The sequence below is a fragment of the Zeugodacus cucurbitae genome, chromosome 5 (assembly GCF_028554725.1).
Source record: "Zeugodacus cucurbitae isolate PBARC_wt_2022May chromosome 5, idZeuCucr1.2, whole genome shotgun sequence".
Classification (NCBI taxonomy): Eukaryota; Metazoa; Arthropoda; class Insecta; order Diptera; family Tephritidae; genus Zeugodacus; species Zeugodacus cucurbitae.
Genome location: NC_071670.1, coordinates 48,130,699 through 48,146,871, shown reverse-complemented (window position 1 = coordinate 48,146,871; position 16,173 = coordinate 48,130,699). Strand labels below are relative to the sequence as shown.

General features: G+C 38.5%; 1 protein-coding gene across 2 annotated transcripts in view; it reads right to left on the bottom strand.

Annotated features, from left to right (window-relative positions):
• LOC105212204 (dynein axonemal intermediate chain 4) overlaps positions 1-16,173 on the bottom strand; it is a 215,412-nt gene that overhangs the window by 26,735 nt on the left and 172,504 nt on the right. For both annotated transcript variants that reach the window (XM_054232206.1, XM_054232205.1), the window contains exon 3: positions 14,286-14,340. In XM_054232206.1, coding sequence (XP_054088181.1) covers positions 14,286-14,297 — 12 coding nt within the window. In that variant the 5' untranslated portion in view covers positions 14,298-14,340. The remainder of the gene's footprint in view (positions 1-14,285; positions 14,341-16,173) is intronic.

The following is a 16,173-nucleotide window of genomic DNA, read 5'->3' as shown; positions in this document are numbered from 1 at the left end:
GCATTTGCAGACAAAAAAAGAAAGAGGCCGAAATGCGTGAGTATGAAGAGCTTGACAAGCTGGCCGACAGGGGTAATGCTCGAAAATTTTACAAAAAGATCCGGCGACTAACTGAAATTTTCAAGACCGGAGCGCACTCCTGTAGGACCCCCAGAGGTGATCTAGTTATTGATGACCAGAGTATACTGAGTTTGTGGAGGGAACACTTCTCCAGCCTGCTGAATGGCAGTGAAAGTACAACACCAGGAGATGGCGAACCCGATTCCCCAATCGACGACGATGGAGCAGATGTTCCATTGCCCGACCGTGAAGAAATTCGAATAGCAATTACCCGCTTGAAGAACAATAAGGCGGCGGGTGCCGATGGATTACCGGCCGAGCTATTCAAATACGGCGGCGAAGAGCTGATAAGGTGCTTGCATCAGCTTCTTTGCAGAATGTGGTCGGAAGAAAGCATGCCTGACGATTGGAATCTCAGTGTACTCTGCCCAATACACAAAAAGGGAGACCCCACAATTTGCGCCAATTACCGTGGGATAAGCCTCCTCAACATCGCGTATAAGGTTCTGTCGAGCGTATTGTGTGAAAGACTAAAGCCCACCGTCAACAAACTGATTGGACCTTATCAGTGTGGCTTTAGACCTGGAAAATCAACAACGGACCAGATATTCACCATGCGCCAAATTTTGGAGAAGACCCGTGAAAATAGGATCGACACACACCATCTCTTTGTCGACTTTAAAGCTGCTTTCGACAGCACGAAAAGGAGCTGCCTTTATGCCGCGATGTCTGAATTTGGTATCCCCGCAAAACTAATACGGCTGTGTAAGCTGACGTTGAGCAACACCAAAAGCTCCGTCAGGATCGGGAAGGACCTCTCCGAGCCGTTCGATACCAGACGAGGTTTCAGACAAGGTGACTCACTCTCGTGTGATTTCTTTAACCTGATGCTGGAGAAAATAATACGAGCTGCAGAGCAAAACAGAGAAGGCACAATCTTCTATAAGAGTGTACAGCTACTGACGTATGCCGATGATATCGATATCATTGGAAACAACACCCGCGCCGTTAGTTCTGTTTTCTCCAGACTGGATAAGGAAGCGAAACGTATGGGTCTGGTGGTGAACGAGGACAAGACGAAATATCTCCTGTCGTCAAACAAACAGTCAGCGCATTCGCGTCTTGGCTCCCACGTCACTGTTGACAGTCATAACTTTGAAGTTGTAGATAATTTCGTCTACCTGGGAACCAGCATTAACAGCAATAACAATGTCAGCCTGGAAATCCAACGCAGAATCACTCTTGCCAACAGGTGCTACTATGGACTAAGTAGGCAATTGAAAAGTAAAGTCCTCTCTCGACGAACAAAAACCAAACTCTACAAGTCTCTCCTCATTCCCGTCCTACTTTACGGTGCAGAAGCGTGGACGATGTCAACATCCGATGAGACGGCACTAGGAGTTTTCGAGAGAAAAGTTTTGCGGAAGATTTATGGTCCCTTAAGAATTGGCAACGGCGAATACCGCAGACGATGGAACGATGAGCTGTATGTGTTATTCGACGACATAGACATAGTCCAGCGAATAAAAAAACAGCGGCTACGCTGGCTAGGACATGTTGTTCGAATGGATGAAGGTGCTCCAGCTCTGAAAGTATTCGATGCAGTACCCGCTGGTGGAAGCAGAGGAAGAGGGAGACCTCCACTCCGATGGAAGGACCAGGTGGAGAGGGACCTGGCTTCGCTTGGAATAACCAATTGGCGCCAAACTGCCAGAAGGAGAGATGCGTGGCGCGCTGTTTTGGACTCGGCTATAACCGCGTAAGCGGGGTCTACGCCAGTCAAGAAGAAGAATCACAAGATTTAGGCTGTTGAGTAGATTACATCATTAATCTACTAATTTTAGCAAGATTTCGCCATACAAAAATGACACTTGTTAATATTTCTACCGAGGTGATTCAAATATAATTTACATAATCTAAGCGACTCTGATCTGGCGGTATCTGTTTTCACAGCTGATTTTCAATACACACTGTCAAAGTGAGAAAAAGGAAACAAACTAATTAAAAAAAAAATAAATTAAATAAAAAACTGCAGGAAGTTTAAAAAAACAAAAGTATTATGTTGGGTAAGACTGCCAAAGTCAACCTATTTGAGTTGTGGCGAGTAAAAATGTCACAGGCTGGGTAGGCTAAGTAATACAGCCACGGGTATAAGCCAAAAACAACTGTTTTATAAATCTCCAACTGAAGGCAGGGCAGTCTAGATTAGTGAGTAGATGAAATGAATGATATAAAAGTCAATGGAAAACATGCATCAGTTGTATATTATATGATCAACGTAAGAAAAAAAAAGTCCGAGCTCTTTAAGATCAAAAGTTAAAGAACATTATTAACTTTAAGTTGCTCACCCGCAATACCAAAGATAACTAACTGAAATACTTGTCCTAACCATAGCTCCTCATGGATCAAAAAACATATAACATATAAAACTATAACATTGCAAGAAGAAGGGAGAAGTTAAACCCCTCCGATGTCGTATTTGTTTCTCGGTAAAACTTAGTCGATAATCAAGATTTTGTACTTCAATTTGCTCCGAACTGCTGTGGCACTGGCTACTACAGATGGTTGACGAAGTCAGAACATCCACTCTAGGGTATAACGATTTAACATTCTGCTTTCATATATTTACCATTTCTATGTTGACAAAGATTTTGCAAGTAATCACCATAATAAATCCTCATTTTAAGGATCACGGATTATGCATTAGGGACTAGGTGGTTTCCACAAAAAATAAAAATCCTTCGTTCAAGAGAAAGATAATAATTATTTTAAAAAAGTGTGCAAAATTCAAACAAAATCGCTTCCTATCTTTTCGAGTCTGATCATGTCTGACTTAAAAAATAGAGTTTTGAGAAACGTTTTTTTCAAATGAAACTGACGTGGCCTGATGTGCGATATTTCCAAATGATCTCTTAGAATTTTACTGGAACCGATTTGATTTTTCCATTTTGTATGGAACTAATTTTTCTCGTCTGGTCACCGCGAGGTCTTGATCATCACGGAAGAAGTACGGTCCAATGACACCGCCGGCCCATAAACCGCACCAAAGCGTAAAATTTTCGGAAGGCAATGGTGACTCATGGAGCACGTGTGGATGCTTATTGACGAAGCCATTTAGTCAGAAATGAGCCTCATCGCTGAAAATGATTTTTCGATAAAAATTCGGATAATTTTCAAGTGTTGATCCTCAGCCCAATTCACGAACATACGACGATTATGGTGGTCGACCGGCTTCAGTTCTTGCGTCAATTTGATCTTGTACGGATGTAGGCCAAGATCTTTTCATAAAATTCGCCACAACGACGTCACAGAGATGCCCAATCATTGAGAACGACGTGTGAGAAGCTGATTTGGGTCTTCAATTGATGCGCCAGTGGCAACAATATTCTCGACACTACGGGCAATTCTTTGTCTCACTAGCACGGGAACATTTTGTACTGTGCCTGCGGATTCAAATTTTTCCACTAGACGCTCAATTGTTGATCTGACAGTACGATTATGACGACCATAAATTGGACATAGCGCTCTTAAAGTTGAGGCCACTGACTCCGAATTTCGGTAGTCAATTTCGACCCGTTGATGAAATGGCAAATCTTACTAAAGAGAAATGTCAAAAATGCCGGAAAAAGTTAAGGCGTTGTTTGGTGACCCTATCGGTCAACTTTTGTAGCTAACCTATTGAAAAACCATTAATTTTAAATATTTTGTACTATTTAATAAGACAACAAAACAAATATAGTTTGAAAATTTAAAACCCAGCAAACTGCAACAAGTTTAAATATATTGGATTTAGTTATATTTATTCCCCTTTCCTGTTTTTAATAGCATAAAAGCTAGACATCGACAAAATCAAGTTTTCTGTACCTAAACCTAGAAAATGGACCCCATATGACCCATGACCCGTCGACTAATTCTTTTTATTTAAAGTTATTTGAAAGTCGGAAAAATAATATTGACTCCCTTGGCAAGAATCAGAACCAAAATCAATTAAAATATGCTGAGTTGATACATATTAGAACCCTTTGACATTATTCTTATACCAATTTATTGATTTAAACTTTGGGCGTCTCGACCAAGAAAGAGTGTGTCTCTCCCAAATCTGTTGAACTATTTCCAAAATATTATACAGTAGTAACACTCACAACGTTATAAATAGAACAAAGACATCAGGAATTTATATTTGCAACCTATTGCATAATTCGGATGTGTTTAATAATATTTACTTAATATGGCTTGAAAACTCTACAGATAAATGAAGTTTAATGAAAATTATTCATATACACAGGAGTGGGAGTGAATTCCAGAGTTATCGATTAGGTTATTTTGTGTCTAAAAACCACACATCTAGTGTATATGTATTAGAAATATACACAAGCACAGATATTCCAATATGGGCTAAAACCCGAAAATTGTTCACCATTGAAATTCCATCAATTCTAGTTGCGCGATGCATGGCCTGCCACAAGTGAGTAATAAATCGTTTTGTATGGCTGCGACATTTACGCAAAACCGCAAAAAGGCGGCCTAACGATAGTGAAAGACAAAGTGTTCTATGGTTCTATGGCCGTCAGTTGGTCGCGCTGATGATTGTAACGGTTTGGCGCACAACAACATAAACAAACAAATAAAGCGTTTGCATGTGAAAACTGTATTTACAAGCCAACACTTAACCTCACAACAAGCAGTTGGCCTTCGATTGCCGTTGCGGCCTCATCGATCGCCTTGACGTATACGTAACATTCTGTAAAATCATCTATAATTTGTTTTCGCCCGCTCGCTCGCCTTCGCCATTTTGTCAGCAAACTGCTTTTGTTTTTGTTTCGAAATTATATTTACTTATGCGAAAAAGAGGAAAAAATAAATGAATTCTTTTGGGATCCATATGGAAGATAGATACACATTTGTGTGTCGGTTTGTGTTTATATTAGCTTTGTTCTTCGCTACGTTGGTGTTACGGTAGGCGTCACTGACCGAAAACTTTTACGATGTTGTAATCGAAAAAGTTATTTCTTTGCTTATGCTACTGCTGCTGCTGCTGCTGTTGTTGATCCACCCATTCATGTGATGCTTAATGTATGCCATGCGATGAAGGCAAACATTATCCCAGAACACATGTGTGTACCGAATATGGTATGGGTTGGTTTTAGAATGTAATATATTGGCTATGTCGTCAAATGTGGTACCCTTTAGTGCGTTGTTAAACTTACTTTAAATCGATAATGCGCTACTGCAGATGTAATGATATATAAACTAAAGCAACTAATTTTCATGTTTGGTGTCAACCCTAACAATTTTAATATGTGCAAATATACTGAGGCATATCGCCTATTCTGATGTAGGGTAAGGTCTATGAAAACGGCACTAATGAAAAAAAAAGTTTCAATGGTGAACACAACGTCATAAGAGATAGCGTCGTGTAGTTTGACAATTGTACCATTACGCCCCATAAAGCACGAAGAAAATCGTGATTTTTGTAAATCTTGCTGTAATTTTTAGCAAAACGTATCAAAGCTTTTTAGAAGTATTAAATAGTGATAGTTTAAAATTTGATTTTGAATTCGATAAGAGGAATTGATGTTATTCAAGAAAGTAATAGTAAATTTATCATTATTAAAGTGTTGGAGTAAATATGCAAACAAAACCTGAGATCTGACTGGGGCACAGTTGACAATTTCCAATAGGGCAGATTTGACTTTTTTCAACGGCAACATGATTTTCTTGGAACAAATCCTGACGTACAATAATAAAGAGCTTTGAATCTACTGGTATCTATCGAAAATGATGCTTTTCGTGGGGTTCAATGCGTTCAGGATGTCACTGACACACTACCAACCGAATCAGTAAGTCAGCAAGATGAAAACATACTTTAGAACTTCACTCCAGATGCTTTGAGACCAATACCTCGGTTGTGTTCAAACAGAAGTGGAACTTCACGTATAATGACAAATTCAGCAGAAAAATCACCACAAATACCAAAAGTTACAAAAACAGAAGACCTTTGTCAACGACGCCTGTTTCAAAAAAAAAAAAAAAAATAACCGGAAAAAAATCTCTGAATTTATAAATTGCACGCCTTCCGACGATAGTAATTTTAAGAAGAGGAACATGAAGATACGCGTTTCAAAATTAAATTTAAAATAAATAAATGAAGAGTTAAAAGTGGGGCACTGCGTTTTGGTTAACTTTGAGCGCAAGAGAATTTTTTTTTACATTGGAGAAATCTCCGAAGTCTTTCCAGATTCAACACACAACGTTAATTATCTCAGAAGTCGATCTGCATATAGCAGATTGTTTGTAAAACCCGAAGTTGAAGATATTTCCATCACTTTAAGGAATGAAATCGTATTGAAACTTCCGGATCCCATCAATCCAGCATCAACTTTCCGATCTCTCACCAAATATTTATTTAGCGTTAACTTTGAAGACCTCTATAATAATTCAATTAAATGAAAATAATTTCTTACAGTTTTTTAACATTACCATTAACTAAGTCATGAAAAATTAATTTGGAGTTGTGCCTTTTTATTTAATTTGCTCAATAATGAAAACAGTTTAATGCAAGATGCTTTTTGAAGTAAAAATATTGAGCGAAACTAATCGTTTGTGCCTACTTGTATTAAGAGATCAATAAAAAAAAATATTTTGAAGAATTTTGTTGTTTAACTGGATAAATTCTACGCAAAAAAGTAGCTGTCAAATTTACGCCTTATACGAGGTATTATTGTATAGGTGTGTATTCTCTGATAGAACTACACATTCAGTTTATCATATCATAAGCAAAATCATTGTTCTTTCAATTTTAGTGAAAAAATAGTCGGAGATCATCCTTAATACTCAAAACATTTTCTCGTGATCATAATAAAAGTTTACACTGACTGGGTAGGTAGGCGATCTATGAATTACACAGGCCTTTTCAAGTTACCTATATTACTATACCGAACATTTGGTAGCAAAAATCTTTGAAGTACGTTAGGTATTGGTTAACGATTTTACTGCAGCCACATTTACCCAAATAATTCGCCTATATTAGGTTTGAAATCATGGGCAAAGAGTATACTAGTTGATTTTGTAGGAAGTCAAAAAAGTTGAACCATGACTCCTATCACCGATATACGTTTCGAGGACTTCATATGCGTAGTTTTTATGCAACTTTCAGTTTGGTTGACACAAGATCTACAGTGGATATGTAGAGCAGCCTATGTAAGAGGACCTAAATGAGCAAATATATCACAAGATCATCTAGTGCAAATATCTCCTATTAGATTTTTATGGATGTGTGCTGAAACCTAGGTACGGTACTAGTCTGACTAATGTGTGGATTAAATCAAATAAAGAATTATTAAAGTTTGTCTTAAAGAGTAATCTACAAAGACAATTATCAATTATGTTTAAATTTCAGCCCACATTTGAACGTCAGCCCAAAAATGCTTATCTTTCAAATTTGTGCTGAATTTTAAACAATTAAATTTAATTTATGTACAACACAGCCACAATAAGACAGCGCTGGTGATAATTTGCACACGCACAAGACATAAATAAATGTGTTTATCTTATATTTGACAGTAGCTGATAGCAAGTTGAACTAAAATACAATGATTAATATTCGTCGAAGTGTCAAATAGGACTTGAGGCAATAAATGTCAGGACACGCGCCACACCCAAGGGAAACGAGGGGTGGCACAACTGAAAAAAGAAAACAGAACAGTAAAGGAACAAATGATAGCAACGACAGTCATGAAGCACACGACCAACGAGATATTGGAAATTATTGCCACTCGCAAAACGTTTGCACTGGCATGTCGCGTAATAAGTTTATGCCAGCGGGTAAATGACAATTACGAGTCAACGGAACAACAAGCAGCATGCTTTAAATATAGTGGCTCTATGAGTGGATATGTAAGGTATGTTGAACGGCTGGTTTAACTAGCTGAGTAACACTATCTATACTACTATTATAAAGGGGAAATATTTGTATCTATGTTAGTAACATAGGCTATATTTATTCCTAGAATATCATCTTTGTGGAAATAGTTCCTAGGTGAGGGACTCCGTGATGAAGAATCTTAATCTGAAACTGAAAATTGTCTCGCAAGTAATTCTCTTCGCATCGCAATCGCGTTCCAGAAAGTCGAAGAACGAGCGCTCGCAGCTGCTTGCTGAACAAAATTTCAAAACCTGTAACTTATAACTTTTGAAATGTTTGTTTAAACCCGTGCGAAGCCGGAGCGGTCTGCTAGTAAGATATATAATTAGGGTCCTTTGTAATATCTCTAGACATAGAGTACTAGTAGTAAAGGCAATAATAACTACTATGAAACCCTTTGGTTAGTCAAAAATAGATTATCTCAAGGTATAAAGAATAAAAAACACGATATCTTAACTTCACTTAGTATTGACGAAGTCATAGAGATTTCTCTTTGTAATGTCAAATGTTCATAGGTATGGATCAAAACACCCTTGTTGATCGGTGCTGTGAGCTCTTCACAGATCTTTTAAAGTGGTTGATATAAAGTTTTCTGTAAGAAGCTCTCAATCAACACCAGCTTTAGGCTACCAGACAGTGGTGTGCATTTCAAGTAGAGGTCGCTACGATCAAGGTAGCAGTGGACACACTGTTCCGTAGTGTGGCCTCCTTTAGAGTCGATTCATTTTGACAGCAAAACGTCAATACTGGAATTGAAATGGTTGAAAGTATGCACCAGGCTAGTTAAGGAGTGTCTAACAATCTTATCAATAGAGGATACCCTACCTACATTAACGTCATAATTGGGTTGGTAGTCCATGGTCCACTTGCGCAAGAACGCTGGTCATACAGACATCGCATGAGCTCGCCAAGCGCTTGGCAACAACCACCTGTGCAGTTTGAAGGTCCTTTTGGTCCAAAGTGTAGCGTAAAAAGTCTTTCGAACTACTTTCTCTCAGCAAGATCCATCTCGGCGGGATCATTGGTGTGCTTACTGGACACTGTTCGATAGGCACGCACACGTTTAGACTAGGCTGCCAAAACTGTTTGGAAGAAAGAGAGGTGAAATCATCCAATCACTTCCATCTCCAATGTCCAGCTTTTGTCAGACTGAGGTTGAAACTACTTGGAAGGCTCAGCTTCGGCGAAACTACCGAATTGGCTAGACTTTACAATTGCCGACTCAAGTTTGCAACAGATTTCAAGCGTTTTGCCGAAGTATAAGGGTCCATTTGGAGTTTATTGGTATCTCAAAGGGCAGTGCTCAAAATTGTGCGGTCTTGCTGCATATGCAGAGATCTACCTACTAACCTAACCTAACTTAATTATCGATCTTAGAAAATTTGTCCCGTCTATCGAAGTTAATCTAGGATCGAAAAGACAGTGTCGATATCTTTCCTACCTCATTCTATAAGAAAACTTTTTATGATTGGCATACCACGATCGTCGATTCCACGGTACAAATTTTATCCGACCAAGAGCTGTACTTTCAGCGATCTAACCCTATTTAGATCGGTAAGTTATGAATTATGAATTTGGCAACCGTTATGTTGAGTGAAAAATGTTTAGTATTTGTGAATTCTTTTCTAATTTAAGCGATAAATCCGGTGACCCGTCCTTACTAAAAGGATTCTGATTGAAGGCAGCTGATAACTAGACATTAGCACTGACTCCATTAGTTTTATACTTCATAAAAAATCGGCGGTTTTGGTTTTCCTCATTTTACATTCAAGTTACTCTGCTTTTTAGAATCTATCTTCCACTTTGAAGTTCCAATTATGTAATGTGACAGATTTTAATGTGCCATTACCTGCCTAACTGCATACATACAACCATACATTTTTCAAAGACATCGCCTCTTGCGCTTTCTACAATACATAAACTTCAAATTATTTTATTAATTCAATTGATTACACTGTGGTCACGAACAATTACGCACATACACGACGCTGACACACGGGGGAAAACAGACAGCCACACACACAGCATAGAGAATGTAAGGAAAAAAGCGTAAATGCCAAAAATTGACAGTGCGGTTTATGCTGCGGTAGCCACCTGTCGTAGTGCCAGGCCTTTAATGATCACCAACGCTATGCTATTGTTGTTGCAGCTGTTGCATAAAATCATGCTTGGGCCGTGGCGGTAGGGCACTGCTGCTGCTTCATATTTGCACTTCCATTACTCAAAATGGTCGCCATTAATTGCTCGACTCACTCTGCCAAACTACACACAACGGTATTTTAAACATAATACCAACACATTCACACACGCTTCTCGGTTGCTTTACTGTGACTTTTGGTTGCTTTTTTGGCCACTGCGTTTGTGGTTTCAATAAATGCAATTTGCAAAAAGCACTCAACAGGATAAAAGCTTTTAATATTGGCAACGTTTTATCAAATTATTCATTGAGTAACATTATGCGCATACATGAGAACGCACCTACATAAATACATAATTGGCGTGGACAGAATTTAAGCAATATGATAGGCGCTCAAGCACAGGAGGTGCATCGACTCAGTAGAATATACCAGTCATATTTTCTTAGTAAGCAGAAATCTATAATTTCGGGCAAAAGAATTTTGTAATAAGAATATTGATTAAGAGAAAGCACAATAAGCCACCTGATAATAAGGAGACATCCCGAATAGAGTAAAGACCAGCTACGTCTCTAATTATAACGTCAAGATTGCAAAAGAGTCTTTGGGTTCATTATCGACACCGGTCCAAGGTCATCAAGTTGTTAGGCGAAGATTATTCTCTTCCATTTTCAGTTTCGTCAGACTGAAATCGCCTTCTTCCTACAAATCGGACGATCGATATTACCCGCCTCAACCGAATTGTGATACTGTCAAAGGTGGATCAGTCATTTTGATCCACAATTGAGAGTTTTTGGCTTCACAAGTAGTTTCAATTGGGGCATTTCTCTTCCACAGTCCAGCTTTTACCGGATTGAGGCTCGAAATATCTTGGTAGTCATACCTTCTGTAAATCGATCTCAAAATATTAGACTAAGAATATACTTAAAGGAACTTCTCTCCATGAAGGTTTTTCGAACCATACCTCGTATCGTTTGGAAACAAAAACGACCAATGTTTCAACAGTCCAACGTTGCTACCATTGTCGACACTTAACCTAGTCTTCAATAAGAAAACGGTTTGGGATATCAATGAAATTCCTTTGACATTCGATGGCATTATGTATGGAACTCGATTTCTTTTGCATGGCTACCACGGGCACGCTTGCAGAAGTCCAGACGCTGAATTTTAGGCTGTTTTCAAGCATAAATCAGCCGATACCGCTGCAATTTCACGTTCGATATTCGTACGAAGTTCATCAATCGTCGTTGGCTCGCTGACATAGATAATATTCTTAACTTAGACCCACAGGAAATAGTCTTAACGGCGTCAAATCGCACGACCGCTGTGGTCAATTGCCTGGGCCATTTCGTGAGATAACACGTTCACCAAAATTGGTCTTCAATAAATCGATTGTGACATTCGCTGTGTGGCTTGTGGCGCCGTCCTGTTGGAGCCACATATCATCCAAATCCATAGCATCCAAATCGGGCCAAAAATATTCGGTTATCATTGAGCGGTTGCGATACCTATTCACAACAACGTACCGGTCTTGATCATTACGGAAGTCGTCCGGCCCCATGACTCCGCCGGCCCATAAACCGCATCAACCCGTAATTTCATGATGCAATGGTGACTCATTGAGTAGGTGTTGATTGTTGCCTGACCAGTTGACGAAGCCATTCAGCCAGAAATGAGCCTCATCGCTGAAGATGATTTTTTGATGAAAATCGGGATAATTTTTAAGTTGTTGCTCAGCCCAATTCACTAACTTACGACGATTCTGGTGGCCAAGCGGCTTCAGTTCTTGAGTCAATTTTATCTTGTAAGGATTTAGGCTAATATTTTTTCACAGAGATTCCCAACGCTTGAGGACGACGTGTGAGAGACTGATTTGGGTCTTCCTCAATTTATCCGCTAGCGGCAGCAATATTCTCGACACTTCTTGGGCACTTCTTTGTCTCACTGTCAAAGCTGTGCCTGTGGATTCAAATTTTTCCACTAGTAAATTGTTGATCTGACAGGACGATTATGACGACCATAAATTGGCCGTAGTGCTCTTAAAGTTGAGGCCACTGACTCCGAATTTCGGTAATAAATTTTAATTTCGACGCGTTGTTGGATCGCATATCTTTTCATATTGAAATGGCAAACCTTACTGAAAGATAAGTGAAAAGAGCGCCACCACTAAAGAATTTTAGGGTGTTGCTAGTCACCAATTGAAGTCTTCCGTGAAAACCAATGCATTGAAATTTTTCAAACAAAAAAACGTGCAGAACTGTCAGTAAGATTAGTTAGACTTGTTAGAGAATTTAAAGAATCATTCAATGGGACCTGACATAATGTTTTGGTAAACTTGTCAAACAGTCTACAGATCTTCCATGAAAAGTACAAACTAAGACATAGAGTTACTATAACCAACGAAAGAACCAATTAAAGGGAAACCATATTCGGAATGTTATTCATAATCACATCAGCAATACTAAAAATCAAAAGTTGACACATTTTCAAATCGTCGCCAAAAACTGCGAGCAAAGACTGCCAAAGCGCGTTTAATAATAAACTTTTGCTCAATAATTGCAGCCAAAAGACTGCATATGTTACCAACCGTTAAACATTGTCTTTCGTATAGTCTAAGTCAATGTTTGAGTTTGTACGTAGTATATGTGAGTATATATGCATGTTATTGTATGAAACGCCTAGGAAATCAATAAAGATTTTCGACGACTTTTTACACGTCCTCTTAACGCCCTTTTAACGCTTCTTACTCAGTATGAGCTTTTGTTATTCTTTCGAAACTTTGTCTTGTCTAGTGGTGGCCTACAACCCCTTTCATCCACCCTTCTAAAGAGTAATACCAGCTACTTTTCAATACTTTGTTCATTTTGTTTTTTTTTTTCTATTTGTAAGACAGCGCCAAGAATGTGCGCTTCTTCGCTCGACTAATGTGGCTTTTTGAACTTTTTAACGTTTGTGGGTTGTAAAAAAAATCCTTTTTCTTCAGTAGCTTGATAAAATTCTGTAGCGCCTTGTACTTGCTGCGCCAAACGCTTGCACAGTTTTGGTTAGCTGCATTGTTTTTGTGAATTTCGTGTAAGATTTAAACGCTGGCGGTAGTAATCAATTTTTTAATCCTTTTTTTCTTTTGATTTTTAGTTACTTGCCGTCGTAATTTAGTTTATAATTAAATTTTGTTGATACGATTTTCCATCGACTTGTTGGTATATTCTTTTTTCTTATAAAATTACTTGCAGAATAAATTTTTGTCTACTCGCTAGTTGGTTGTTGTAGCATACACATTTTACTTACAGGCGTTCATGTAATATTGAAGAGCAGCTAAGTTGCAGAAATTAAAAGCTAAATAAGCACCCCACAAAACACAAATAGTCATAATTTTACAAAAATTACTTAATATTAGTCCGACTCTTTTGAAATTCGCTGGTTCCGACTGAAAAAGTTTCAATCGATTGGAAAACACTTTAAAAGAGCCTATAATCTGAAAAAGACGTTAGCTGAGAAATGTCAAATAGACGTCAGATGCCAAATGTCAGATAGACGTAAGATATCAAATGTCAGATAGGCTTCAGTTGAGAAATGTCAATTGGTAAATGTCAAAGAAACGTCAGATGAAAGATGAGAAGATAGATGCCAGATGAGAAATGTCAGATGGCAACTGTCAAATAGACGTTAGATGTCAAATTTCAGATGACAAATGTCATATAAACAACAGATTTCAAATGTCAGATAGACGTCAAATGAGAAATGTCAGATGGCAACTGTCAAATAGTCGTCCGATGTCAATTGCAGATAGACGTGAAATAGACGTCAGATGCCAAATGTCAGATAGATGTCAGATGTCAAATATCAGAAAGACGTCAGATGCCAAATGTCAGATAGACGTGAGACGAGAAATGTCAAATAGACGTCAGGCGAGAAATGTCAGATGGCAAATGTCAAATAGACGTCAGATGCCAAATGTCAAATAAACGCCAAATGAGAAATATCAGATTGCAACTGTCAAATAGACGTCATATGGCAAATGTCAAGTATTAGGTAACATATCTTAATGAAATTGAATTAGTTTAGATTATAAACCAGTTTAATAACCCAATATTAATAGCACATACTAGTATAGGTATAATATTAAGATCTTATTCTATTAAATATTAAACACGTTATGTACTTACCCTTATTTTCATCAATAACAACAGTATGCCAAACAACAACGACAATAGTTGGGTGCTGGAATACAAAGAGAAAAAAATTCAGTTACAAAAATACAATGTATATGGAGAAAAATCACTTAAAAAAAATAAGAAAGTGCAATAAAAACAAAAAATAAAACTAAAAAAAAGCGCAACAAAACCAAAACTGAATATTGCAAAATGCCTCAAATAATAGCTGCAACGCATAGCAATGCATCAAATGCTGGATGAAATTTCTTCACCACCGAATGCAATGACCAAAATGCTGCGCAACTAGAAATTCGGCAAACTGGGCACGGCACGGACTGGAGTAACAAATGTGGCTGCAACACGAATTGTAGCCAAAATGTAGGCTCCAACAACCGCACCAAGCCGACAATCTAGAAAAAACCCGCTGAATTACATAGCTCTAGCAAGCAGCGCATCGCAGTCGGTGTGAGTTAAGCGCTATCATCAATCGTCCGAGCGCCGGGTGTGGTCGCTTGATGCATGCCACTCGCCACTCACCACTCACCAGTTGCCACTCATTGTACGCCACATTGGTCTTGGTCAACGCATAAAATTTACTGACATGGCAAAACTTATTTTGCCGTGAAATTGAAAAATTCCTCTGTTTAAAATTAGATTTTTTGTATTTATTCAACATTTTTGTAAAAAAAAGGCAATATGCAAAGAAGAAATTAATTGTCTTATAATTCTTGTGTGTCCCTGTGTCTGAGTGCGGTTGGACCTTAGCGCAATGGAAGTGCGTATAAATCTTCTATTTTTCAAATACGAATATCTGTAGTCGTGAAGTTTAGTCAAATTCTTAAATATATTTTTTTATATTATCATGCAACTTGAATTTCTGCAAAGGCCACAATATTCTTGTTATGAATGAGTAAAGCTATGCCTTTTCTCCTAGGGATAACCCAACTCACAATAATATTGCTGCTGCTGTAGAAAGGAAAATATGTTTCTTGTAAACCAGCTGTTTTTTGAAGGGTCCTGACGGAAATCAGGTGAGTCATGATACTGTTCCTGACCCCTAAATCAACATTTTTAAGTTTGAGAGACAGAAATCATGGAGATCCCACTTGGACAATTGAAACTCTGATCCTTTGTTTTTACCAAATGTCTGGGTATAGATCATGAGGCTCTCATTTATTGACTATGCAATTTGAGTCAATCAAACATTTTTTGGGGCAATCAACAGTCAACACTTGACGTTTCTAAAAACTACTACTCTTACTATACTCTTATTCGCTATACGCATATCGTTATTGACCATTGGAAAGTCCCACCGTCGAAGTTGCTTGACCGAGTAGGCCAATTGACTGTGCCATTTCGTGAGATAACACGTTTCAATAAATCGATTGCGACATTCGCTATGTGGCTTGTGGCGCCATCCTGTTGGAACCACATATTCTCCATGTCCATATCATCCAATTCGAGCCAAAAATATTCATTGAGCGGTAGGGATTCCCATTAGCAGTAACTTGCCGGTCTTGATCATCACGGAAGAAGTACGACCCAATGACGCCGCCGGCCCATAAACCGCACCAAACCGTAATATTTGCGGGATGCAATGTTGACTCAGGGAATATGTAAGGATTGCTGCCTGACCGATAACGCATATTAATGAAGCCATTCAGCCAGAAATTCTTGACGAAGCTATTCAACCAGAAATGAGCTCATCTCTGAAGATGATTTTTTCGTTAAAAATCCGTTGTTTCAAGTTGTTGCTCCGTCCAATTCACGAACATACGACGATTCTGGTGGTCAAGCGGCTTCAGTTCATTGATACGGGAACATTTTGTACTGTGCCTGTGGATTCAAATTTTTCCACTAGACGCTTAGTTGTTGATCTGACAGGACGAATATGACGACC